Here is a 27,400-nt window from a genome sequence, read left to right as displayed (position 1 = left end):
GGGGGGGGGATCATACCTTCTAAACGGTAATGTTCATCACTGATCCCCTCTGCACACGCCTTGTCCAACACCTCCTGGAGAAAGAGAAACAGAAACACATTTATTTTAGTGTATTTGTCACGGACCAAGCACAACAAATATATATTCCACCAGATTTAGCTACAGAGTTTATTTCCATGTTTGTTGTCATACATACAGTAAAGAGGAAGAGTATAGTCACCATATAAACAAACTATTCTAGATGGACACTGGAGATATACACTAGAGCCGCCAATACATACTGACATGGCTAAATCCAAATGACAGTATTCAGCTCTATATACACTGTATTTGTTTGACAACTGTGAGTTGAAGCTGAGCAGAACCAGAAAGTTAGAGAAGACAGTACTGTAATTGAAGAATCTAAACAGAGTGAGCGTATGACTGAATGTCACTGACACACAGTACTGGAGTTGGTCAAAGAACGGCCTCATATCACTGGTCACAATCACACTCTTCCTGTGGGGAATTGTGGGTTGTCTGTGAGGTTATTTCCGTGACGGGGTCTATCGTCATTGGGGGTAGCGATACGCTGGTGGGATTGTTTTTTCAGTCCACCCGACCCGACCCCCTCTCCTCTCCTGGCAGCCGTGTCTGTGAGTGCATACCAATGGGACTGCGTGATATGTGAGCACAGGGCTTAACCATGGAAAATGCCAACTCAGGTGTCTCTGTGGCATTACAGTCATCTGGCCCAGTAACCATTACACACACACACCCCTGATCTGAGAGTTCTCTTTCACACACACACCCCTGATTTGAGAGTTCTCTTTCACACACACACCCCTGATCTGAGAGTTATCTTTCACACACACACCCCTGATCTAAGAGTTATCTTTCACACACACCCCTGATCTGAGAGTTCTCTTTCACACACACCCCTGATTTGAGAGTTCTCTTTCACACACACACCCCTAATCTGAGAGTTCTCTTTCACACACACACCCCTAATCTGAGAGTTCTCTTTCACACACACACACACCCCTAATCTGAGAGTTCTCTTTCACACACACACACCCCTGATCTGAGAGTTCTCTTTCACACACACACCCCTGATCTGAGAGTTCTCTTTCACACACACACCCCTGATCTGAGAGTTCTCTTTCACACACACACCCCTGATCTGAGAGTTCTCTTTCACACACACACCCCTGATCTGAGAGTTCTCTTTCACACACACACCCCTGATCTGAGAGTTATCTTTCACACACACACCCCTGATCTGAGAGTTCTCTTTCACACACACACCCCTGATCTAAGAGTTATCTTTCACACACACCCCTGATCTGAGAGTTCTCTTTCACACACACCCCTGATTTGAGAGTTCTCTTTCACACACACACCCCTAATCTGAGAGTTCTCTTTCACACACACACCCCTAATCTGAGAGTTCTCTTTCACACACACACACCCCTAATCTGAGAGTTCTCTTTCACACACACACACCCCTGATCTGAGAGTTCTCTTTCACACACACACCCCTGATCTGAGAGTTCTCTTTCACACACACACCCCTGATCTGAGAGTTCTCTTTCACACACACACCCCTGATCTGAGAGTTCTCTTTCACACACACACCCCTGATCTGAGAGTTCTCTTTCACACACACACCCCTGATCTGAGAGTTCTCTTTCACACACACACCCCTGATCTGAGAGTTCTCTTTCACACACACACCCCTGATCTGAGAGTTATCTTTCACACACACACCCCTGATCTGAGAGTTCTCTTTCACACACACACCCCTGATCTGAGAGTTCTCTTTCACACACACACCCCTGATTTGAGAATTCTCTTTTACACACACATCGGAAAAAGCTCTCTCTCTCTCTCTCGCTCTGGCATAGACATACATAATACTGAAAACACTCTCACACCATAAACCTACAGAGATATAAACCCAGAGACTAACTACATTATAAACACAGTACACCCTATCCCTTGTGTGAAGTACCTACTCCAGCAATCAAATCAAAAACCACGAAAACAACACCTGAGCTGCTTGATCTAGTCTATGTGGAGCTACTAGCTCTCTCCCCTCTCCCCTCTCCACTCTCCTCTCCACTCTCCCCTCTCCACTCTCCACTCTCCACTCTCCACTCTCCACTCTCTGTGTTAAAGAGGTGGATTTATGAGAGTGAGAACGTGTAGGAGAGATTAGGGTTTAATCCAGTAGAGAGGTAGAGTTCAGCTGGTGTGATCCTAGCCCAGTCAGCCTAGTAGAGCAGCTCTGCAGTGTACCCAGTGGGGTGGCACCTCAGGAGGAGTATACACCACATCACTGGCTGACTGACTGACTAACTATAGTACACTAAATATGGAGTAGGGTGCCATTTGGGACACAGCTTGACTGAGGCTGTCTGAATCATTAAAACCTCCGCAGGATGTAGCCAGGTTCCTCTCTCTCCCACGGAGCCGAAACCTTACCAGCCTGCTATATAAACTAGGCCCAGACTAATATGGTCAGGCCCAAAAGAAGCCAGCCCAGGTGATAAAAATCAGACACTGACTGTGTGGAAGAATTGAGAGTAGAGATGGAGAGTGGGCGGTGGGGCGGTGGGGCGGTGGGGAGAGAGTTCTATGAAGTAGTGTTGTGTTGCTGCTTAGGCGTTCAGCCCCTGCTTTGCCTGTGCGAGGCAGCCAGCAGAGCAGTCTGCAGCAGACAGGGTAAGTAACAGGAGAGGCTCTCCATGTGTACGCTGCTTTAAAAGATATCCCTGGCCAACATAAGAACACACTCAGGACCTGAATGTCTCAGCACTGCTGAAATCCTGCTGCCAGCACACATCTGTAAAGCATTTCTGAATGCCTCGTATTTACAAGATCCTCAGCAGGGGGCTCTGAATGTAGTACAGATTAAGCTGTAGTGTGTGTGTGTGTGTGTGTGTGTGTGTGTGTGTGTGTGTGTGTGTGTGTGTGTGTGTGTGTGTGTGTGTGTGTGTGTGTGTGAGAGAGACAGAGACAGAGACAGAGACAGAGAGAGCTGCAGTCAGATGGCTGTCCCTGAGTGGCGACAGGACTGTCTCTGCAGGTCAGGCAGGCAGGCAGAGTTCTTCAGGTCAGAGGAGGAGGGCTCTGGAGCACCAGCTGACAACTTAATTGTCAGTAGTACTGCAGCCAGCATTGGCACCACAGCCACAGAGCTCCAGGTCTACAGTACTCTTCACATTTAAGGTCCAGGCCTGTACAGTAACCTCAGCCCAGGACCCAGCCCAGGCCAGTAGTACTGTAGTCCTTCCATAAACACCCAGAAAAATCACCCCTCAATCAACATTCCTCCAGCCTCTCACACTCACACTCAGTATTGAGTCGAAAACATTTTCTGTTTTTGATGAATGACACAAAATGGAGGGATTAGCCAAGAACATGAGAACAGGGGAAAGAGGAATGTGCTAATTGGTTGTTGTCTGTGATGATGGATGGCAGCAGTATTATTAGTATGCTGGGGTTACTCCGGGATCTGCTCTTGGCATCTCTGCTTAATGTTGAAAATGTTTTTATACATTCGGTAAAAACCTCACCCCCTTTCTCGCCCCCTTCTCCTTTCTCTCTCACTCCCTCTCCCCTGCCCCTCTCGTTTCTCTCTCGTTCCTCTCTCACTCCCTCTCGTTTCTCTCTCTCACTCCCTTCTCGTTTCTCTATCACTCCCTATGCCCTCTCTCCTGACCCTCTCTCCCTCACCCCCATCTCGTTTCGCTCTCCCTCCTTTCTCTCACTCCTTTCCTCTCCTTCGCTCTCTCACTCCCCACTTCCCCCTCTCTCACCCCCTCTCGTTTCCCTCTCTCACCCCTTCTCGTTTCTCTCTCCCTCACTCCCTCCCCCTCTCCATCACTCACTCACTCACTCCCCCTCTCCTCTCTCACTCACTCTCTCCTCTCTCACTCACTCACTCTCTCCATCTCCATCCTCTCTCACTCACTCTCTCCTCTCTCTCACTCTCTCCATCTCTCTCACTCTCTCAATCACTAACTCACTCCCCCCACTCTCTCCTCCATCACTCCCACTCACTACCCCTCACTCACTCCCACTCTCCTCTCACTCACTCACTCAATCCCCCTCTCCTCTCTCTCACTCACTCACTCCCCTATCCTCTCTCTCTCACTCACTCCCCCTCTCCTCTCTCACTCCCCTTCTCTTCTCTCACCCCCCCTCTCTTCTCTCTCACTCACTCACTCACCCACTCCCCTCACTCACCCACTCCCCTCACTCACCCTCTCCTCTCCCACTCATTCCCCCCTCTATCCTCCATCACTCCCCCTCTCCTCTCTCACTCATTCCCCCTCTCACTCATTCCCCCTCTCCTCTCTCACTCCCCCTCTTCTCCATCACTCACTCATTCCCCCTCTCCTCACTCACTCACCCTCTCCTCTCTCACTCTCCCCCTCTCTCTCTCTCACTCCCCACTCACTCACTCCACCTCTCCTCTCACTCACTCACTCACCCACTCACTCACCCACTCCCCTCTCTCACTCACTGCCCCTCTCCTCTCCCACTCACTCCCCCTCTCACTCACTCCCCCCTCTCTCCTCCATCACTCACCCTCTAGTCTCTCACTCCCCCTCTCTCACTCACTCCCCCTCTCTCACTCACTCACTCACACCCCCTCACCTCTCTCACTCACTCGCTCCCCCTCTCCTCTCTCGCTCACTCACTCCCCCTCTCCTCTCTCGCTCACTCACTCCCCCTCTCCTCTCCTCTCTCACTCACTCCCCCTCTCCTCTCCTCTCTCACTCACTCACTCACTCACTCACTCCCTCTCTCCTCCATCACCCCCTCTCTTCTCCATCACTCCCCCTCTCCTCACTCACTCACCCTCTCCTCCATCACTCACTCCCCCTCTCGCTCCCCCTCACTCACTCACTCACACCCCCTCACCTCTCTTACTCACTCGCTCCCCCTCTCCTCTCTCGCTCACTCACTCCCCCTCTCCTCTCTCGCTCACTCACTCCCCCTCTCCCGCTCACTCACTCCCCCTCTCCTCTCTCACTCACTCACTCCCCCTCTCCTCTCTCACTCACTCCATCCCTCTCTCCTCCATCACCCCCTCTCTTCTCCATCACTCCCTCTCTTCTCCATCACTCCCCCTCTCCTCACTCACTCACTCACTCCTCCTCACCTCTCTCCCTCTCACTCCCCCTCTCCTCTTTCTCTCACTCACTCAACCTCTCCTCTCTCACTCACCCTTTCCTCTCACTCACTCCCCCTCTCCTCTCACTCACTCCCCCTCTCGACACACACTCAAAGATTGAACTCCAGAACTACCTAAAATTCCAGAACTGCCCAAAATTCCCCATCTTAAGATTCCTCTGGTCTTAGCAGTGAAGTGACAATGTCTCTCGTTCTTTCTTTCAGGGCCTTGTCCCAAAGGAACACTAAGGCCACTCTCTTTCTTCAGCAGCTCCAGGGCCTGTTGTGGCCCAGTCAGCAGGCTTTAATGGAGCTACAATAACACTTTCAGTGAGGCTCAGGTCCTCACCTCCTCACCAGGCAGGCAGTGGGCAGGACCAGCTTTATTCAGCGCTATGAGAATTAAGTTTAATCCCCCGAACCTCACTTCTGACTCTGGTGGTGACACACTGAGCACTCCATTGTCTTCAGCCCCTCCCTGCCACCTCAGCATCTCTATTTAGATCAATGGAGGACCTGGCCCAGGCCCGCACCCCTCAGGCCCTCACCCCTCAGGCCTGCACCCCTCACCCCTCAGGCCCTCACCCCTCTCTACTGTGGGACTGACTGCTCTTTTCTTCCTGGGGAGCTCACAGGGACCCCACAGCTCCCAGGTTTGAGGATTAGCGAATACTGATAGTGACCTCTGTCCTCTTTTAGGGGGTTCTAAAAAAGGTTTAGGACTTGTTTTAGTTCATTGATGGATTCTTGGCTGGCTCAATAAATTGAAGATTTCAGACAGGATGCTTACTGATTTTTTTTAAATTCCAACTTCAAAGTGGTTTCATCCTCTGCTTCAGGGTCAATGTGGGATAAAATACACAAGTGACGATATTAAAGAATCATTTATACTATTGTTAAAATGTTTTTCAGTGATTGCATCTTTTGTTCAGCCAACCTTTATTCTTTATCTTCAATGACCGTGTTTTCCACTGGCTATAAGCATGGTAATCAGCTCTCCATCTTGACCTGTCGTGTCAGGCCAATGAGCCAATCACAGGCCTGTCTGGTGACCTATGTGGGGTCAAGGGTCACAATAGGAGTGCAGCTTAAGGCAAACAGAGTCAGGGACAAGGCCAAGAGCTGCACCACTTTGATCATCTCAAGTAGACCTCAATGAACACTGCCTCTTCCTGTATCGTTCATACCTTCAGTAACCGTCTTCCATACTATATATGCTAATCAAATGTGCATCCCTGGTCTAACTCTATACAAAACAAAAAAGTGAAGGCCCAGCTGCTCAGTTAGGAACTGGTCGGGGAGAATGAATTGCTCAGATGATGAACATTGCATGATACTGTACGTGCAAAGGTCTTTTGGCTTTTTTTCTGTGTGTTCACGACTGGTGTTATGGAGTGTTTATGAAGGTTTTATGAAGACTACAGTGAAGTGTCACTTTCCCAGCTCTGCAGAACGTATTTGGGTGCTACTCCAGAGCTTCAGAGTATCATGAAATGCTGTAAGCACATGAACAAGCCTCTTTCCTCCAACACTTGGGACCACCAAAAACAATTTTCCAGACATGATGTTTAATGTTCTGTGGAATCCAAAGTTTAAAGCATTTTGCTTTCAACAGGAGCCAGACCCTTCAGAGCGTTTTCTCTTCTGGGCTTGGAGGATGGAGGATTGTATGGCCCCAGTGTGTTTTAAAGTTGTTAAAGCCCCTTCACAGAAAGTGATTTATTCCTAGAGCAGCATAAGACAGGAACACAGTGTGACTATGCTGCATTACAGCATCCCAGCAAGCTACATCAGTACTGGACAGGATGCCCGCTCCGTCTACTAGGGCTGTTTGATTTGACCTTTGAATCAGATTTGCGTATTTACAAATAATAATATTTTTAAGAACTAACATTGGTTATATTGAGAGTTTAAGTGAGCCAAGAGAGCCAAGGAACCACTGACTGCAGGGGTGAAGAGCAAATCATAGATTGACTGAAGTTTGGCAAGTTAGTGCATGAGGTTGCCATGGGGGCCCGCAAGCCTTACCCTGGCACTGTGTTCACAGACAGACTGGGCCGTGTGTGTGTACGTGCACGTGTGCATAAGTGCGTGTGTAATTACATGTGTGTGACTGTGTGGTTGTGAGCGCATTCAGTGTATGAGTGCGTGTGTAACTACCATGTGTGTGTTTACGTGTGTAAGTGTGGGGTTGTGGAAAGTCCTACAAGGTCCTGGTCTCAACGCTGTCTACCTCCACCCAACACAGGCGGCTGACAATTTACTCGGGCGGCCGACGACAGCTCCCCCTGATCGTGCGCCAGCCAGCCGGGGCGCAGGGTTCGGTGGAGGCAAACAGGAGGCCTCAGGAGCAGCGTTGGGTTGGAGCACTCCTACAAAACCCAGGAAAAATCTCATTATGAGAGTGAAGCGTTGGGTTGGGAGCCTCCCACTGCTCTCTGCTCTGCTCTCCCAGGCAGTGCTGGAACTGGAGAACACCAGTCTGACATTTAGACTGGAGCAAGACAGGCCCACGATGCCGAGCAGGGAGGGAAACAACACATGGAAGGCCATTTAGGGAACGTGAGGAAAACAAGAGAGGGGAGAACAAGGGAATGGTTGGTGGTCATGTTTGTCTGTCTGTTAGGCCTGCTGGGTCCTTTTGACAGAGAGATAGAGGATCACAGCCCATAGGCCTTACCCAAAGCCAGAGGAAATGTAACCTTTATTTAACAAGGCAAGTCAGTTAAGAACAAATTCTTATTTACAATGATGGCCTACACCGGCCAAACACGGACGACGCTGGGCAAATTGTGCACCGCCCTATGGGACTCCCAATCACAGCCGGTTGTGATACAGCCTGTATTCGAACCAGGATGTCTGTAGTGACACCTCTAACACTGGGATGCTGTGCCTCAGACCGCTGCGCCACTAGGGAGCCCAGGTTTCAAAAAAGGAAAGGGGTTTTAAATGTAGAAATTGTCCAGGTGATACAACAACTGAGTCAAGACAGGGTCATGAATAACCTAGAAAATCACACCACACCATTGCTAACATCTGAAATGTATATATATACATTCAATTCATAATGAAAGAAATCAACTAAAACTGCTAGTTTTTAACGCCAAGACATTTCCAAATGGCTTGATGACAATACTATAGGTTGCAGCACACAAATGGCTGACGTTGAAATCTTAGAACTAAAACAACAAAAAGTATATTGGTTTTAGGAAATTAGCTTAAGGTGTAGTGTTAATGGAACAGGACATCTTGAGAGCAAATGCCCATCCCCTCTCTGCCCTCAACAGAGTAAGCTGAGACTCTCCGGAGGCTGGTTCAAAGGTTTGGGTCTGGTGCTGCGACTATATCCTTGAGTAAGGAGGATCCGGATCAGAGAGTTAGAAGTGCAGTGACCCTTTTAATTGTGTGGTACTGTTTGGAAAAACAGAACGCATCGGCAGACACCAGAGAGCAGCTTAGAGCTAGGTTGAAAACTGAGTCAAATGGGGTGGAACTACATGGATTTGTCCAATAAGAAATGCAAATGTGTTTTCTGTTGCCATGATGAACATGACCCAAGACTCAGCTTTAGTTCTTCATGTGAACCGCTCCTCCTCCTCACTCGTCTCTACCTGACATTTAACAGCCACAGTCAGACAAGGCGGCACGTACTGACAAAACACGACGCCTTGAGATCGTTCCAAGATAGAAAGTGTTGTTGTGAGGTAGTGAACAGAGCACTGCCTCTAAGCATGGCTTCAAAAAGGATCGGTTTGCACACATGAAATTAAGATCTCAGAAAATCATATACTGTAGTGAACTTGGCAGGAAACAGAAAGACACATCTACCAGGGTGGAGAAAGCAGACAGCCAATTATTGTGCAACACATCTGTTAAATCAACAGCCATCTATGTGTGCATGTGCGCTGAGTAAACATAATGTAGGTGTCTGCATGTAGCATGTAGAACTATGAGCCAGAACCAGAGAGACCTGTTCGGTTGTTCATCCTCTCGGGCCTAAACATCTGATGCTACTTTGAGGTATTTCTTGGGTTCCCTCCAAAATCATAGATACTTGGACGGACTCCAACATCATAGATCTTTATTATGCATAACTGCATAAAAGCAGAGGAGAGGCTGTTTGACATGCCAAGAAAAGAGACATATCTGTTTTCTTTTACAATGCTATTTGATACACATTTGCTAATCAACTGATTGTTTTCGCTGAGATCAAAGCATGTCAAGGCAATCCAAGGTTTGATCTTGAGGTTCTTTTCAACTTGTGAGCCAAGTCCAGTCTGATCAGATAAAACCCTCTTCAAGGAAACAGAAAATGTTTCCTTGAACTCTAACTGGACCATAACAACTCACTGACTGAACTCCAGGTCGCCCGTTTGAAACACTATGCCAGATGGTCGGATGATGACGGTGGCTAATTGGACACTTCTGAAGGAGCAGAGTGGACCAGACACCTTCATTGCAGTCGGAGAGGTTACGGTGCAGACTCTGCGGCCCCATGCCTGACACTGCTTACTCACAGCACACCCACTTGTCTTCCCTTCCTGCATGTGACCCAGGAAGGAAATTATTGCCACAGGCTGGGGATTCGTCAGCAGTCAGTCAGCCAGTCAGGTTGGAGGAAGCTGCCTTATGGTGTGTATGGTATGCAGTGAGCAGCACCAGGGCTCGGTGATGGCTACGCTGGGCTGGTTAGGAGAGATGGAGAGGCCTGGAAGGATGCATGCCAGTGGGCTTACCATCTTATCTCTAGTTAACTGGACAGGTCACACAGACAGCTCGCTCCTCTCTCAACACTGGGAAGGGGGAAAAAGTCCTGTGATTGGAGGTGTTGTGGTGTCCAACCTCATGGATTAATGCTGGTATGTTTAGTGACATTTGGTGTGTCTGTGCAGACCAACTGCATAACATAACATTGCTGAATGTGATGCCTTTGGATCCCAGATTTAACTCATGGGCCTGGAGAGAGAAAATTGTGTGGGCGTGTGTGCATGACCGTGCCTGCTTGCATGTGTGCCCGTCTGCGTGAATCCAGCTCTGTTGACAGCCCCCCAGAAGACTCCTCCCCTAATGACTGGCTCTGGCTTTTATAGTCTGACTGGTGGACATGCCGTGTACAGTCATTTTAACTAAGTCAGATTAACATTGCAAACATTGCTGGTCACATGACCTCATCCACATCAAAGGCTTCCCCCTAAAAGGCTCAGTAGAATATTAGTGGAGATTTACAGCCCTCATTTCTGTGCTTCAGAAACACTCTGATTTGAGCTAATCTCCCTCCCTCCTTCCCTCTTCGTGGTTCATGTGGGAAGTTAGCCAATGCCTTAATGACCCATTTACAAAACTTTTACACCTGCAAAGATAATCTTTTACAGCTCTGCTAGCTTGCTAACCCCTTCAGCAACACACACCACTGTAACCTGCCTGTTTCTCAAGGCATAAAGCAAGGTATTTATTAGGGCTTTGAAAAATATGTAACCACAGCAATTAGCTTTTATCAGGCTGTTTATCAAACGAGTGTCTCATAGAGAGGAGAAAATGGCTGCTTGATCAAGGGTCTTTAAAGCTCATGTTATTCTGCAGTTGGTTCCCCCCAGCCCAGCAGCAGAGAAGGTGTTCATGGAGATACAGTAGATAGACCATATGAACTCCTGGTGGACTGCTCTCAATTCAATTCAATTCAATTCAAGGGGCTTTATTGGAATGGGAAACATGTTAACATTGCCAAAGCAAGTGAGGTAGATAATATACAAAAGTGAAATAAATAATAAAAATGAAGAGTAAACTCTACACTCACAGAAGATCCAAAATAACAAAGACATTACAAATGACAAGTATATATACAGTGTTGTAACGATGTACAAATGGTTAAAGTACAAAAGGGAAAATAAATAAGCATAAATATGGGTTATATTTACAATGGTGTTTGTTCTTCACTGGTTGACCTTTTCTTGTGGCAACAGGTCACAAATCTTGCTGCTGTTATGGCACACTGTGGTATTTCACCCAAAAGATATGGGAGTTTATCAAAATTGGGTTTGTTTTTGAATTCTTTGTGGATCTGTGTAATCTGAGGGTAATATGTGTCTCTAATATGGTCATAAATTGGGCAGGAGGTTAGGAAGTGCAACTCAGTTTCCACCTCATTTTGTGGGCAGTGTGCACATAGCCTGTCTTCTCTTGAGAGCCAGGTCTGCCTACTGCGGCCTTTCAAGGCTATGCTCACTGAGTCTGTACATAGTCAAAGCTTTCCTTAAGTTTGGGTCAGTCACAGTGGTAAGGTATTCTGCCATGGTGTACTCTCTGTTTAGGGCCAAATAGCATTCTAGTTTGCTCAGTTTTTTTGTTAATTACTTGACACATTGGAAAGAAGTATCTTTTTGTTTTCTCATGATTTGATTGGGTCTAATTGTGTTGCTGTCCTGGGGCTCTGTGGGGTGTGTTTGTGAACAGAGTCCCAGGACCAGCTTGCTTAGGGGACGCTTCTCCAGGTTCATCTCTCTGTAGGTGATGGCTTTGTTATGGAAGGTTTGGGAAACGCTTCCTTTTCGGTGGTTGTAGAATTGAACGGCTCTTTTCTGGGTTTTGATAATTAGTGGGTATCGGCCTAATTCTGCTCTGCATGCATTATTTGGTGTTCTACGTTGTACACAGAGGATATTTTTGCAGAATTCTGCATGCAGAGTCTCAATTTGGTGTTTGTCCCATTTTGTGAATTCTTGGTTGGTGAGTGGACCCCAGACCTCACAACCATAAAGGGCAAGGGTTTCTATAAGTGATTCAAGTATTTTTAGCCAGATCCTAATTAGTATGTCGAATTTTATGTTCCTTTATGTTCCATGATGGCATGGAATGCCCTTCTTGCCTTGTCTCTCAGATCGTTCACAGCTTTGTGGAAGTTACCTGTGGGGCTGATGTTTAGGCCAAGGTATAGTTTTTGTGTGCTCTAGGGCAACAGTGTCTAGATGGAATTTGTATTTGTGGTCCTGGTGACTGGACCTTTTTTGGAACACCATTATTTTGGTCTTACTGAGATTTACTGACAGGCCCAGGTCTGACAGAATCTGTGCAAAAGATCTAGGTGCTGCTGTAGGCCCCCCTTGGTTGGTGACAGAAGCACCAGATCATCAGCAAACAGTATACATTTGACTTCAGATTCTAGTAGGGTGTGGCCGGGTGCTGCAGACTGTTCTAGTGCCCTCGCCAATTTGTTGATATATATGTTAAAAAGGGTGGGGCTTAAGCTGCATCCCTGTCTCACCCCACACCCCACAGCCCTGTGGGAAGAAATGTTTTTTGCCTATTTTAACAGCACACTTGTTGTTTGTGTACATGGATTTTATAATGTTGTATGTTTTCCCCCCAACACCACTTTCCATCAATTATAGCAGACATTCATGCCAAATTGAGTCAAAGGCTTTTTTGAAATCAACAAAGCATGAGAAGACTTTGCCTTTGTTTTGATTTGTTTGTTTGTCAGTTAGGTTGTGCAAGGTGAACACATGGTCTGTCGTATGATACATTTGTCTCCACTTTTGTGGATTGGGGTGATTAGTCCTTGGTTCCAAATATTGGGGAAGATGCCAGAGCTAAGGATGATGTTAAAGAGTTTAAGTATAGCCAATAGTCAGTCTCAGTCATAACTCCCCCCCCCCCCCCCCAAAGGGCTTGATTGGCATTGGAAACAAGATGAACAGTAAACATTACCCAAAAGTCTCAAAAGGAATAGAGACCATTCAAAAGTCATATTATGGCTATGTACAGTGTTGTAACGATGTGAAAATAGTTCAAGTACAAAAGAGATTTTTTTTTACATAAATATGAGTTGTGTTTGTTCTTCACTCTCGAACACATTCTCCGCCAGCCAGCCCAGCCATGATGAACCCTCTCTGGGAGAAAGCCTCCATTCCCAGGGAGATTGGAAAGGAATGGAGACTGCTTGTCACTTGGCCTTGATTTACAGGTGGCCCAGTCTGCCAAGAGTAGCAAATCACTATGTTATAGCCCTTGTCTTTGAATGCAGAGTGAAGTGAAGCACATTTCTAAAGAATGGAAGAGATGAGGGGAGAGGAGCAGTATAGGCAGCAGAGACAGTGTTACACCTCATCTCTGTCTGAGGGCCTGGGGGGTTGAAACTGAAATCACATACCTCTCACCTCCGCACAGGAAATTATGGAGCTCTTTGGAACCATCTAGCTATACTGCCAAGCAGCAGCAGAGAGCGAGAGCTGTATGCGTTCCAGAGGGCTTGATACAGTGTATCTAGGAAGTCTGGGTAATTAGTTGAAGTATCATGAGTTGGTTTAGGAGGCGGTGCTGTAGGGGTATGTGTGGGTTCAGACGCAGGTCTAACGTGCTTCAGAATGTGGGAGGGAGGAAGGGGGTCTATAGCCTTCAGGGGAAGTAGAAAGTGACAGGCACTTCAGCCTCTCACCACAGACAGAGCACTGGGGAGATATCCAGCTAAACACACCTCGGTTCTCTACCTTGTCAGGAAATTACATCTGGGCCTACATCTGCTCTGACTGCCCTTCTTTCAATGTCCCAAGCCATTATCTAAAGGGACCATTCACAGCCACTTACAGATAGAGGTGTCTAGTTTTTAAACCTAGGACAAAGGTGGAATAAGGTTTAGGTGAACACTTTCTAAGGTTGACATGAGAAGGAACCCAGAGACCTGGAAGACAGAGTCACCACACCTTAGACCACACAGACTGTATTGGAGCCTATATGAGGACTTTTTCAGCCCAGTCCAGACAGACACCCTCCCAAGTCCACGTCATATGTAACTCTCTCATGTTGAGCTTTAAACTTTACACAAACATTATTTCTAATTACAGACAACTTCTCAACTTAGCAAATAAACACAGGGGCAGAAATAAGCACTTCCAACTCCAGAGAGCACTCTGGTGCCAGTGGCAGGTTTAAGGGTTTCTATTCATAGCTCTAACCAGAACTAGTGTTCAGGGTTAGCTGTCAGTTGGTCATGATAATGAACTTTGGTGGAGCATGTTGTTCACACTCGTGCTTGACTGAATCCCCTGCAAGCACACACACAAACAATTGCCTGTACAGCATGTGTGTGCACTACTGCACACGCAGGAAAAGTTACCAGTGACAAACCAATCAGGAACCGGAACTCAAACAGGAAGGACCAAAACAAATCTCTGAGCACCCCACTCACAGAATCTAGAACTCCATCATTGAACCTCTCACTTTTGTTGGTTTCAAAGATCTTGGGAAATGTGTAGCATTAGCAGTGGCTTCATAATCTCAAGTGAAAGTATCACACCGACGGCCTACAGGCGGATTGGCTTTGAAGCATCAAATATGAATCGGCACCGTCAGTTTGTTCCACTTCCACCCCCTTCAGGCAACCCCTGTATTTCACTCACAGATTTCAAAATCTGTGGTGTTCCACTGATACTGCAGCAGAAAGTTAAAGCATAACCGTTTCACATAGATAGCTCACACAGAAGGAGGAGGTGAACGACACACTGCATTTGAAACAGTATTTCCATCTGCCCCAGGTGTACCTCAGAAAGGGATGCAACATCAGCTAAGCCCACCACAGTCCAATGTATGGGCAGACTTCAGCTAGAAGAACACTGAAGCTTCTGGAGTGGAAATGACCCATAGATGTTACAGTGTTTAGTAATTACAGTTGTGCTATTAGAGTTGAAATGGGGTAGCAGAGGCAAGACAGTGAGGCATGTGTTAACATCTGCCTGGTGGGGAGGCCTACAGCTCAGGCCCCTGGATGTTCCTACACACTCATCCCTGTCCCCTGAGCACTGGCATTAGCCCTCAGGAGATTCCCCCAGCTGCCCTCATCATCCACACAGTCACATGCAGACACAAACCAACAAAAACAACTCTGGACAATATAATCAGAGGTCACGGATGAAGAACCAACCAGCCACGTACCCCCACAAACCAGTAGCCACAGTTAAACGCTTGACAGCCTGCCGCCACTTTACATTCAGTTCCATTCAGAGTTCACACAGACCAAGCACTCTTCCGGTTGCGGTTCCTTTGCCTGTGTTTAGCATGAGTAATGGGGTTAAGGTTAACAGCCAGGCCAAATGGGCCTTCGGGGACTCCTCCCTGGTCGTCCTGACCCAGTGACAGGCTGTGACATGGGGTAAAGTCCTCTCCTCTCTGGGCCTCACTCAGGCACCTGTGGAGCATAAACACACCGGAGAGCAGTGCCTTCCTTTACAGCTGGGCTCCCCGCTCCTGTCCTGTGTTTGGGCTTCACTCAACCGAAAACATCCCCTAACAGACAATCCAATGCAACCTCCAGCCCATGCCAGCTCCCTCCAGCCCATGCCGAAAACATCCCCTAACAGACAATCCAATGCAACCTCCAGCCCATGCCAGCTCCCTCCAGCCCATGCCGAAAACATCCCCTAACAGACAATCCAATGCAACCTCCAGCCCATGCCAGCTCCCTCCAGCCCATGCCGAAAACATCCCCTAACAGACAATCCAATGCAACCTCCAGCCCATGCCAGCTCCCTCCAGCCCATGCCGAAAACATCCCCTAACAGACAATCCAGGCCCAGTTAGGCAACCTCTCTCCAGGTGCCATGGGTCCCAGGTGCCATGGGAAGGGCCTATGTCCCACGCTGGATGTCAGGAGGAGGACAGAGCTGTTTAATGTTTATCTATGCCCCACTTCCTCTAGTGGTCATCCTGTGTCTGAAGCAGAGAGTAACTACTCCAAGAGTTGTAGACTGGAGACCATCATTGGTGTCATCCTACTAATGAAAACATACAAATGTGGAAGTAGACTAAATTGGTATTTGGCTGTTACTAATCCTAAATCAACAAGTAAATAAATATGTTGAGAGACAGTGTGCCTGACTATGTGTGTGATTGCAGTTTTACTCAGATTTTTTTTTATATATACCTTTATTTAACTAGGCAAGTCAGTTAAGAACAAATTCTGATTTTCAATGACGGCCTAGGAACAGTGAGTTAACTGCCTTGTTCAGGGGCAGAACAACAGATTTTTACGTTGTCAGCTTGGGGATTCGATCTTGCAACCTTTAGGTTACTGGTCCAACGCTCAACCACTGGGCTACCTGCCGCTCCAGATGATGATCTTGTCCTATTTATAAGAGCCATATACATGCAGCGACTTTGACTGCTCAGTCAAATTATTCAGTGCTTACTACATGGGCCGGAGCGCAACCCACTGGGGGACCACATAAACAAACAAGAGATAATTATTCAGGGTTTAAACGCTTAAAAACGCCCACTTCAGCAGAGCCTTTTAAGTGTGTGATTAAAACGGGCACTGAGCTTCACATGGAATGCTCAGCGGAACCCAACGCCACTACAGGAGTTTCTTTCACACTCAATCTCCCTCTCTCCTTCTCTCCCACTCAGCCTATACATGTTCCTGCCTCACACGCGCCATCTTTACCAAGTCTTCCTGTCCCATATAACATCCATTACTACCAACACTCTCTGTGACCATCCCTTTTCAATCAGCAAGTGTAAAAAAAAAAAAATGGGGATATAGTATACCGATATAGGATCTGAATTTGATCACTCTTTTGCAAAGCAGGAAGTGCAAACTTGTAGTGTATGAGTTTTTAAAATGCTTCTAAAGTTTGTCATTTCCAATTTGAAATTTCCGACTTGATTTTCCCTAATGAAAAATGTATCAACTCCTAAAAAAAATCCAGTAATTATAATCCACATTTAATTTTGCTGTAGGATTATTTTCCTGCTGTAGGAAACTGGCTCAAATTAAGATCCTACATCTGTATTTGCTTTCTAGATCTGTTGTTCTGTGTCTGATGCATCCACACATCAAAAGGATAAAGAGAAGCAAGCATCTCATCTCAGCGTGATGATGTCAGCGTGATTAGCTCTATATTTAGATGTTTAATCTGCTAATTAGGCCTTTCACTGATACTTAATATGCACACGCTCATCAATTCGATAAGCCATCTCAAAATCGGAAACTATAAACTCTGTCACAAAACAAATGCAAAGGGAGAGTCAAAGAGAAAATATCAATCCGTGGACCGTAGTGTTAAAATTACAACAAAAAAAGTAGCTCTTCTAGCATACAAACAACTCCTACTGAAAGCCAAGCATCATAAAAGAAGAGAGAGGAGAAGAGAAACACTTCCAATTGATCCTGGGATATCTGTAGCTCCACAGTGAGCAGATATTTGGAGAAACAAAGCCCAAATCTCAGCTGCTAATCCCTGGGGATTCAGAGCACATTCCAGGGACTGCTTTGATCTCCTGAGTGCATCCGGACAGCCCATCCCAGACACACGGCATCCTCATACACACACGTCTCATGCCGTCCCCCTGCACACCCCCTGCACACATGTACCTCACATGCTCAATCACTATTTTTACACATTCACAAATAAAAAGAATCAGATCAAAACAACACACAGACATGGAACCCAACAATAAACCGAGACAAAATCAACAATGGAACAATATTGTGAAGATACTCAACCTAAAATGAATGGAGGAGAACTGTGTGAGATGTAGCACAGGAGTATCACAACTAGAGGTCGACCGATTAATCGTAATGGCCGATTAATTAGGGCCGTTTTCAAGTTTTCATAACAATCGGAAATCTGTATTTTTGGGCGCCGATTTGCCGATTTAAAAAAAAATATATATATTTTTTATACCTTTATTTAACTAGGCAAGTCAGTTAAGAACACATTCTTATTTTCAATGACGGCCTAGGAACCCGGTGGGTTAACTGCCTTGTTCAGGGGCAGAATGACAGATTTTCACCTTGTCAGCTCGGAGCCAATAATCTTACAACCTTACAGTTAACTAGTCCATTTCACCCTGTGTGACACACGATCCAGGAAGTGACATTAATGCCACCTGTGTCTCCTCTCCCTCCCAGTCTCCCAGATACGTAAAGGACAACCCAAGACTTCCTCTCCTCTCTTCTATTCTCATTGTAATAACAGAGCCAGGTGCATGTCCCCCTACACCCCAGCCCTCTCCCCAAAGGCAAATGCTTTCATTTCTTAAACAACAACTCCAAACTTCTCCCAGCCTCTTCAAAGACCAACAACAGGCCTGTCCTCCCAGGGGGGTGTGGAGGGGTACGGCCTGGTGGGAGAGGGGCATATGACACACTGTCACGCACAGCACATAGGGGGACAGCTGGTGGGAACAGCACAGGCATGGGGAGAGGACAGAAAGCGAGAGAGGACAGAAAGCGAGAGAGGACAGAAAGCAAGAGAGAGAAAGGAAGAGAGGAGTAAGCATTTGAAAGGTGCATTCAGCACTGAGACAAGGACCCTGTGCTTTTGTGAAGACAATAAAAAAACAATACAGGAGAAGAAGTAAGAAAATAAGCTAGGCCACAGAACTGCCATGTCTTTTATCAGTCTCAGAGGCTGAGGGTAGCACATTTAAAAGCTTTACTTCAAAAATCAGAGCGCTGGCACCCAGTGAGAAACACAGGGATGTGGGCAGAAATTATACTCTGTGATTCATTTCGGAATGCTATTAGTTGTCAGATGTACCTTAAGATATTTTGTCCCAGTTTTGTATGGGTTTAGAACCTAAACCTTAGATGGAAGGTTTTGAAAAATATGCTTTGGAATTGTCAGCCCAGAGCAGGGGTTTGGCGACTCCAGCAGTAGCATCACTGGGGGCCTCCTTTTACTACACAGAGGGTTAGGCCTCACGGAGGGGGCCTCTATATATTCACCTCACTGTCCCACTTCAAATGCAGTCTAATTTCATCAGCAACAACCAGGCAAGGCCACAGGGTAAACACAAGAAACAGATGGAGCCTGAGAGGGAAAATGTGAGAGGTGGAGAGGAGAGAGCTGAGATGGAGGGAGGGGGCTTAAGGGAGGATGAAAGTTACTGGCAAGGGTGTGGGGGAAAATGCGTTAACAAATCATCAAATTAAATATTTTAAATTTGCTTTCAGCACATTGCGAATTCCCCAGACAGACCACTGGTTTAGGGTACAACTCACAACACTGCCTGAAGAGGACCGGAGAAGACAGGGGAGGGCAGGAGACCTTCAACACCTGGGCTTAGAGACTTCTTAAGACCCAACAAACCAGACAGGCATTGGAACTGCCAAATCATATACTGTTGACTTCTCTACTTCTTCTTAATAATCTAGATTACAAAAATGTATACGAGATATAAAAACAGCATAGTAAAAAACAAACTGTGCTTAGAGTCAGAATTAAAGCTGGAATCCTTAGTGGTGAAACTGACACCTCTGTTTGGGATAACACAACAACAAATAAGTTACTGCAAAGAACAAACAGTTTTTCCCCCTCAGACATTATTGCACACGCGATAGAACTGCAGATTAAGTACTGACATTTTTTCCCCCAAACTGCTCATTTCATTTGGATGCTGCTCACCTCCGTTTGTCAACAAAACAAAAACAATAACAAAGGGGCTGGGGCAAACAGTGGCGCTGTTTCCCCTAATGTGGATTCTATCTTTAAAGGGCCATAGTCTGGAGAGAAAATGTACCCTGTTGTGGACCTCACATGACAATACCAGCTGTCCTTACTGCTCAGTTCCACATAAAATAACTGTTAACTTACTCACATTTTGATTTTGAATACATAAGAACAAGTGAGTTTAAAATCCTCGATATGCACTACATCTACATGCAAGAAAACCTTTCTTGACTCTGGAGACTCTCCTCTCCCTACCACATAACACAACTCAATGCATATATACCTCAACCAATGATAACCTTGCTAATGTAAGCTCTACAAAAAAATGATCTCTCCTTTCAAGAATATGATAGTTTGGTTTGGGAGGTTTCAGATCAAAAGGATTCCAGTCTCAGACTCCCCGCTGCTGCCACCATCTGACCCACATTCTCCGGGACCCCAGTTCAGCCGGGAGGCAAAAAGAACACGGCCTATAAAGTATATGTATCCTATACAACATGGGCTGCTTTTAAAAGGCTAAGAGGGTTGTTTGCATTGCATTCTCACCTAGCTAAGGTTTTAGCCCCTTTTCATTTGACAATACTATGGGGTTAGGGTATTTACTACGACTTATGGAAAGCAGTAACTTCCACAAACTTCCTGTCAAGTTTTGTAATGCTAACGCTTCATGATAAGGTTAAGTTATAGATCATTTATAAGACATTTGCTAGTTAATATCTCACAATTTATAAAAATGGACTGTAATTTCAAGCCTTGTCATACTTAAGTGTTTTAAAATCTTTTAAAAAACTGTGAATAAATCTAAAATGCCAAATGGTCCCTAAAATAAGCCCTAAAATAAACACATGAAATGCCATGTCAAAGCAAACAAACAAAATATTAAAAACATTACAATGAAATATTCACGTTCTAAAGAGCACTTTGTTGAAGGGAAAAAACTAAGGGAAAAGCATCCAAATAAATATTGATGTCAGGAACACTTTTCGTCCTATTCTATTCATTTTCCCGTAGCGCTGTGAAAGCCATTAGGCACATAATAATAATAATAATTTGTAAAACAGAAAACCCTGCTAGCCCAAATTGTTAAAAACCATCCTACTTTTTCAGTGGGGTGCCTTTTCCATCCAGGCCAAATATCACTTCATACCATCTGGCGAATGAAAAAAATGCCCCACAAAACAATCCCACCCTTTCACATGTATCCCACAATGCCCTCTGGTGAGTCTGCTGAACTGAAGAGGGCCCATGGATACCCTAACTGTGCCCAGCGAGCTGCTACACTACACGGAACAGAACACCGAACCCCTTCCTACCCCGATGATGATGTCATAAGGAGGGTCCGATTACAATATGAAGATGTTTATTAGAGGCCTGACAGCATGTCAGGCTTAGTGGCTTTGACACCATGTGCATGCAACAAGCAGACCTGAGGCTGACCCCATCACGGCACTCAGTGCTACACTTGATCACTCGCACTTCAATACAAACTGGGCATAAGTCATAAAAATCTCAGCCCGCTGCTTTTCTCGTAGCCCTCCCTGGGCTAATAGAGCCTCACACCTTCACAGCCCGCCGACCAATGTGATGCTATTAAAAACACCTCACGGCAGGGATAGAGAAAACAACTGTGTACTTTAGACACAGGTTGGACTTTGATCAAGATATTTTGCCAGCGTGCATGAGGCTGATTGTCACTCCCTGAAGGAGTCCTTGACTTGGCTCCTCCCCAGCATATCCCTGTGTCTTCCTCATACCAGAGACATTTAAATGAAATGAACCAGACTGGTCTGGTATGCGCTGCTATCGGTCACTTCCTTATGATAATGACATGATAAATCAGAAGAAGCAAAGCAAAACGAGGCATATGCAATCACATAAAAGATTCAGTTTAGATACATTCCTTTGTGTGCATTGCCAAAGTTTTAAAGTGCTGGTGTGATAAATGCTTGGGATAATCCAACCAGAGAAACAACAGCAAACGCCTCTTGTTCAGTTAACACAAGACTTTTCATGCACACAAGCATGAGCAGCTCACTAGAAATTCAATGTCCATGAAATAGTGTGACAGTGAATGCGTGATTCTCATTGAACGCAACTGCAGCATGAAATGTAGCATGTAAACAATGGTGGTATGTATGTGGTCACAACATGATGGCCACTTTGCTGGACAGAGTGTATTAGCTTCCCTCTGTTCCAGTGGGCTGAGTGAGCTCAGTAGCTGAGAAGTGGAAAAGTCCTGGTGAATTTTTTGATGAGCTCCCAATCCTCAAAAATGCTGCCTTTGTGAAGTGAGCATCCCTAACCAAAGAGGCTTACACCCGGCTCCTCTGAAGCTTTTCCAAGAAAGGATTTCTCCTCTCGACAACAACACAGGTTATGTCCCAAATGGCACACTATTCCCTATATAGTGCACTACATTTGATTAGAGCCATAGTCCCTATATAGTGCACTACTTTTGATTAGAGCCCTAGTCCCTATATAGTGCACTACTTTTGACCAGTGGGCTCTGGTTAAAAGTAGTGTACTATATAGGAAATCGGGTGCCATTTGGGATACAACCACTGTGTGTTTACCGGGATGACAAATCTGAAACAGACATGACCTCCACCACCTCTATCCTAGCCTTACAATGCAGCCCTGTCACCGGTCTGTCAGACTGCAATGCTTTCAACTCAGCCGTGATCTATTGCCTAGAGTATAAACTTTAGCAGCATCTGTTCTTGGTGGTGTGACACATTTGTTCCCATGCACCAAAAGTGTCTGATGATTAGACAGTTACCAACACAAGCAGTGTGTAGCAAGTCAGGGCTCCTTTTGTAAAAAGTTGTATTAACATATGCTGTTTTGTACTGTATGTTGAAACAAACATGGCTGAAAGCCTGAAAAGTGTTGTGGGAAATAAATGTGTTAATAGAGAGGTTTCAACAAGCCTGCAAAGTTTTCCCACTTAAATATTTGGTCTATCATGTATATGGGGCCAAGTGTGTACTGTCAACAGGCATGTCATTGTGATAACATGTCACACTTTTCACAAAACATCCTTAACTGTTTACAATGGGAATGAAATGAACACACTGATAAGAACGTCACAGGTAAAGAAGAGGAAGAAGTTCGTGCACACTGAATTTTAAATAGCAGCTTTTATCTTGCCACACCTGCATGAGACTTCTAATGTGCCACTGCATTCAATCATTTCCATGTGTCTGGATGAGAGAGTCAATCATTTCTATCTATGTTGTCTAGCCAACAAAGCAAATAATGATTATCTAAACAAACAAAAAAAGACATGTCCATATGCTGACTATCTATATGATGTCAGCTTTATATTATTATTTTCAATTGTTTTAACTGAGATTATTAGTCTGGCCTATAACTTTCCCTCAACAACCATATAACTAAACACACTGCTACTTTCTTTTTACAACATTTCTGGTTTTCTTTTCAACTTCTGCATAATGCACAGAATACATAATATAATATAAATAAGCTAAATTGCTGTCATTGAATGTCATTGAATAGGTCAGAAGCTGACTTTTTGCTTTACGAGTGTTTGAAGAAAAATTAAGCAGGCAACATCTGAAGATTTGAAGGCTATTCTCATTCCATTGGTGTACTGCAATAAAGTGACTGAGAATCTACTTTTGTACTTTTGTATTTATTTTTAATGTACTTAATTCACAACAACAGATACATTCAGTCAAACTTTAGACAACAATTTATCCCAGTAAAAATAAATTGAAGCCTTGGCTAAACCTCGAATGGGAAGCTAAGAAAGTTAGGACCGTACAGGCTTCATTGTATCAACATCAAACAGATTAATAATCTTGTTTTTGAAATCATAATAATTTATTGAAACATGTATTTAACTTACCCGAGTAGACAAGCCGCATTTATTCGTGTGGTGACAGTCCTGTTGCTCAAGCCGTGAGCAATAGTATTTCTGTTTCACGAGCCAATCGTCAATTCCTTTCCTCGCCAAACAGGCATTAACTACAAAACTGTCGCCTGAAATCAACATAAAAGGTGCGTTATTACAATGTAAACAACATGTTACGGTTAGGTCACAGTGTAACATATTTCTTCAGCATTGTGTTTTTTTTCTAACTTTTCTTGAACGATAGCAGACTTGTTGTCAACGAGTTGGTCATTATTGGTGCATGGATAAATGGGATGATAGACTGGACATACTTTTAACAATGTATATTTTCAACAAATATAATAAAATATAGACAACAAATGTATAGCCTGTCCTAAGTCTAGGCCTGTGGGCTACTCACCCTCCGGACTTTCCCTCGGTTTACAAATCGCAGCTTTTCGGGACAATTGTCGAGAGAAACAGAGAACATAAAGATAGGCATTACTCGAATGTATTACCGCAAGTGAGCATTCAAATCAACGATTAGGGGTGACATGTTTCGGTAAAACATCATATCTTACCATGTTTCGAGTGAAGTTTACCCATTTCTCTGCATTGAGTTGGGATTGAAAACCATCAAATGTATTTATAATCCAGAAATCAGCGATATCCAGACGATACAAGAAGCGTCCGTAAAGAAAGCAGCAGGCTGCACTCTGCACATCCTACGGCAACAGCGCCACACCAGCCTTTGATCCGAAGAAAGCTCCCCCTTCGTCTCCCTTCCAAGCGTAAAGGAGGCGGTTACCAAAACCCGCACTTCAACCGCTGAATGAACATGATTGACACCTCGCCCAAGATTAGTCGACTTGCAGGCAGGCCCTCTTCTGTTTTATTGGACGAAGGCGGCACATGAGAGCCAGCCGAGATTCTTTCGGAGTTTCCACATATAAAAAGAGCAGCAATGCAGCAGCCCCCGTCACCACTACCACCATTCCCAGCCAGCCAAGTAGGCGCAGTGGTCGAAGAGCAGCGCAATAGGGCTAAAATGATATTTTGCAGGACGATAAAAAAATAATGATTAAACACATGTCTTTGATTGATAGACACACAAACATAATATTTTATGAATCATACAAACTTTGGGTTAATTGCTTCCTATAATAACGTGTTTACCATTTTTTTCATAGTTCACATTTTGGGAGAGAGTCCTGAATAAACACAAACGAATATATATAGAATACAATTTATAATATTTATGGCACTTATAGAACACTTTATGATCCCAGTTTTAAAACTAAAATAAACACAAAACAAACTCATTTGAGGCATACATTTGATAAACCATAAATGCCCTTCAGACATTTTACAACATACCGTATGAGCCTGTTGACAGCACAGTTTAGAGACACATCACCTTTTTTGTTGTTTATAATACTAGCTACATCATTTCAAATCTCATGAAGTCCCATACAGCTAAGAAAAAAAGGCAATTATTGCTTTAACAAAAAAAGTGCACAATTTCACAGGATGGCTCCCACATGGCCCAAGTGTAATGGCCCCTAAATTATCCCGGGCCTCTATAACAGTCAAGGCTATGTTTAAGTTTACAGGCCTGGTCAGCCTCCTGCAGCAGTTTAGATCTACCAAGCCATGCAGCCACCTGCACCACCAACACACATGCCTGGACAGTGTGCGAGTTACAAGGGGGCTCAGACCCCCGAATGAGACATGAGCTCCCCTAAATGCAACAAAAGTCAAGCTTTGGGGCGTCTCTAATTTAACCGTTCTCCTATTTATTTAAAATGCTATTTTGTACTGATACAGTGGTAAATATGAAGTTAAAAGTTTATTCCAAATGAAACCAACACCCCACACCTCTTGTTATGGTTTAAACAAGTGACAGTTGTTTCAGGTTCTTTCAAATCACATTCATCTTTCTACTCCCCCTGTCACAGTTTCCATGCAGATGAGCTCGGGACAGACACAGCTGTATTTGAGTCCCGTATTTCAGCAGATGAGCTCGGGACAGACACAGCTGTATTTGAGTCCCGTATTTCAGCAGATGAGCTCGGGACAGACACAGCTGTATTTGAGTCCCGTATTTCAGCAGATGAGCTCGGGACAGACACAGCTGTATTTGAGTCCCGTATTTCAGCAGATGAGCTCGGGACAGACACAGCTGTATTTGAGTCCCCTATATCAGCCCCTTTTCAGGAGTCCAACTTTTTTTTTTACAAAAAAATCTCCATTCGTCAGCAAGACACATCAATTAATTTAGGCTAAAAGAGTGTATATCTGATGACAATAACCGAAAGGTCATCATGCTACGAAGGTCATCATGCTGTGAAGGTCATCATGCTACACGTTATGGTGTTTTGGAACATATGTCGCTTTCCATTCACCCAATGGCTGGTGCACAGTGCACTGTTTGAAAGCTGGAATTATTTTGGAGTGGACGAACGTGCACAGGTAGCCTACTTTTTGAAATAATTTGTTTGACAATCAGATAAAAACCTCACGACTGGTTTTTGTTCATGCCACATTAAAAGATAATACATGTTTACTGTTAAAATGCATGTCTTTACTATTAGGCCTATTACATTTTTAGTGCACGGCACAAATAGGAAGTCCCATGAAAAAAAGAGACCCCCGAATTTAACAGTATAATTTGCACTCTGTGCCTGGGTGTGCAGCTCCACAGCCTGCTCTCTGCTAGTCCTTCCCTGGGGCTCAAGCTCCAGGCCTGGCTTGCACTCTGCTGGTCCTCCCCTGATTTTTTGACATTTATTTAACCTTTATTTACAATGACAGCCTACCAGGGAACAGTGGGTTTACTGCCTTGTTCAGAGGAAGAATAACAGATTTTCTTTCAACTTGGGGATTTGATCCAGCCACCTGTCGGTTACTGGCCCAACGCTCTAACCACCAGGCTACCTCCCGCCCCAAAGGCTCCAGGCCATGCTCCATTAGCAGTGTCTGCCTCTGACAGGCCCTGGGCCCTGCAGCAGCGGATAAAATCACTGGCACCGGGGCCTCCACTGAAATCATAACTGCTGGCAGTAGCCGCAAAACCACTCAGGTCGACTGCCTGCCTGCCTGCCTCTCAGACATGGTTCAGCAAGACCAAAGAGTGTAGTTTCTGAATCAGCCAGACCGGAGTCTGTAGATCTGGCTGGATAAGAGTTGGTAGAGTGAGTTATGACACTGTGGAGTACATGTTAGAGGAAGGGGGCCTTCTCTCTCTCCTTCACTGGAAACTTCTGGTCTCTCTCTCGCTCTCTCTCTCTTTGTCTCTCACCCTCCCCCTCTATCTGTATTCTGATGCAGTGAAGCCTGAAAACACTCGTGGGAGCAGGTCCATGTGGGAGGTCTGGTCTCAGAGTGTGTGGTGTGGTGGCGGTATGGTACTCTGAGCACTATACCAGCTACCTGCACAGGAAGTCTGCTAAAGTAGTGCACTAAGAGAAACATTACTGTGGTTTCATTTAAGTTCAAGCAAGTGGGATGTTTTTTGAAGGGGAGGTCATGCTCAATAATCTAATCTCCTCCCACTTTTCTGGGGGATTTTCGCTTCTTGGAGGATTCAAATGTACATACAGTGGAAGCAGCAAGCTTGTCCCTGACACCAGCCACCACAGACCCCATCTAAGTGCATTTCCACTAAACAGCGGTTTTCCGCATCCTGAGTCTATCATCACGTTGTACCAGAGGAATTAGGCCTCTCTCTTTGAACTCCTCTGCCAAAGACACGCAGATGAGCTTGTTATTATAGCCGCTCGGCTCGCTTGCGTTCGCTGGGAACCAAGGCCTGTCCCTCTGACACACTTCCTGTTCTTTGAAGAGGCCAACGGAGAGATGGCTTGGCGTCCCGATTTCCGAGCCTGGCGCTTTGATGCCTGGGAGAGGAGGTGGACGGCGATTCAAGCCAGAA

The 27,400-nt window shown here is 45.3% G+C and overlaps 1 protein-coding gene across 1 annotated transcript in view; it reads right to left on the bottom strand.

Moving 5' to 3' along the window:
* Window positions 1–24,332, bottom strand: part of LOC110506733 (protein naked cuticle homolog 1) — a 39,303-nt gene extending 14,971 nt beyond the window's left edge. The window contains exons 1-4 of the mRNA XM_036963742.2: window positions 24,048–24,332; window positions 23,888–23,920; window positions 23,482–23,615; window positions 17–74 (exon numbers count right to left, since the gene is read on the bottom strand). Coding sequence (XP_036819637.2) covers window positions 17–74; window positions 23,482–23,615; window positions 23,888–23,920; window positions 24,048–24,072 — 250 coding nt within the window. The 5' untranslated portion in view covers window positions 24,073–24,332. The remainder of the gene's footprint in view (window positions 1–16; window positions 75–23,481; window positions 23,616–23,887; window positions 23,921–24,047) is intronic.
* Between the last annotated feature and the right edge of the window lie 3,068 nt (window positions 24,333–27,400).

This window comes from Oncorhynchus mykiss, chromosome 26, assembly GCF_057628025.1.
Source record: "Oncorhynchus mykiss isolate SJ-2025 chromosome 26, ASM5762802v1, whole genome shotgun sequence".
Classification (NCBI taxonomy): domain Eukaryota; kingdom Metazoa; phylum Chordata; class Actinopteri; order Salmoniformes; family Salmonidae; genus Oncorhynchus; species Oncorhynchus mykiss.
The sequence above is the reverse complement of the archived record's forward strand: the minus strand, read 5'-3'. Positions and strand labels throughout refer to the sequence as shown.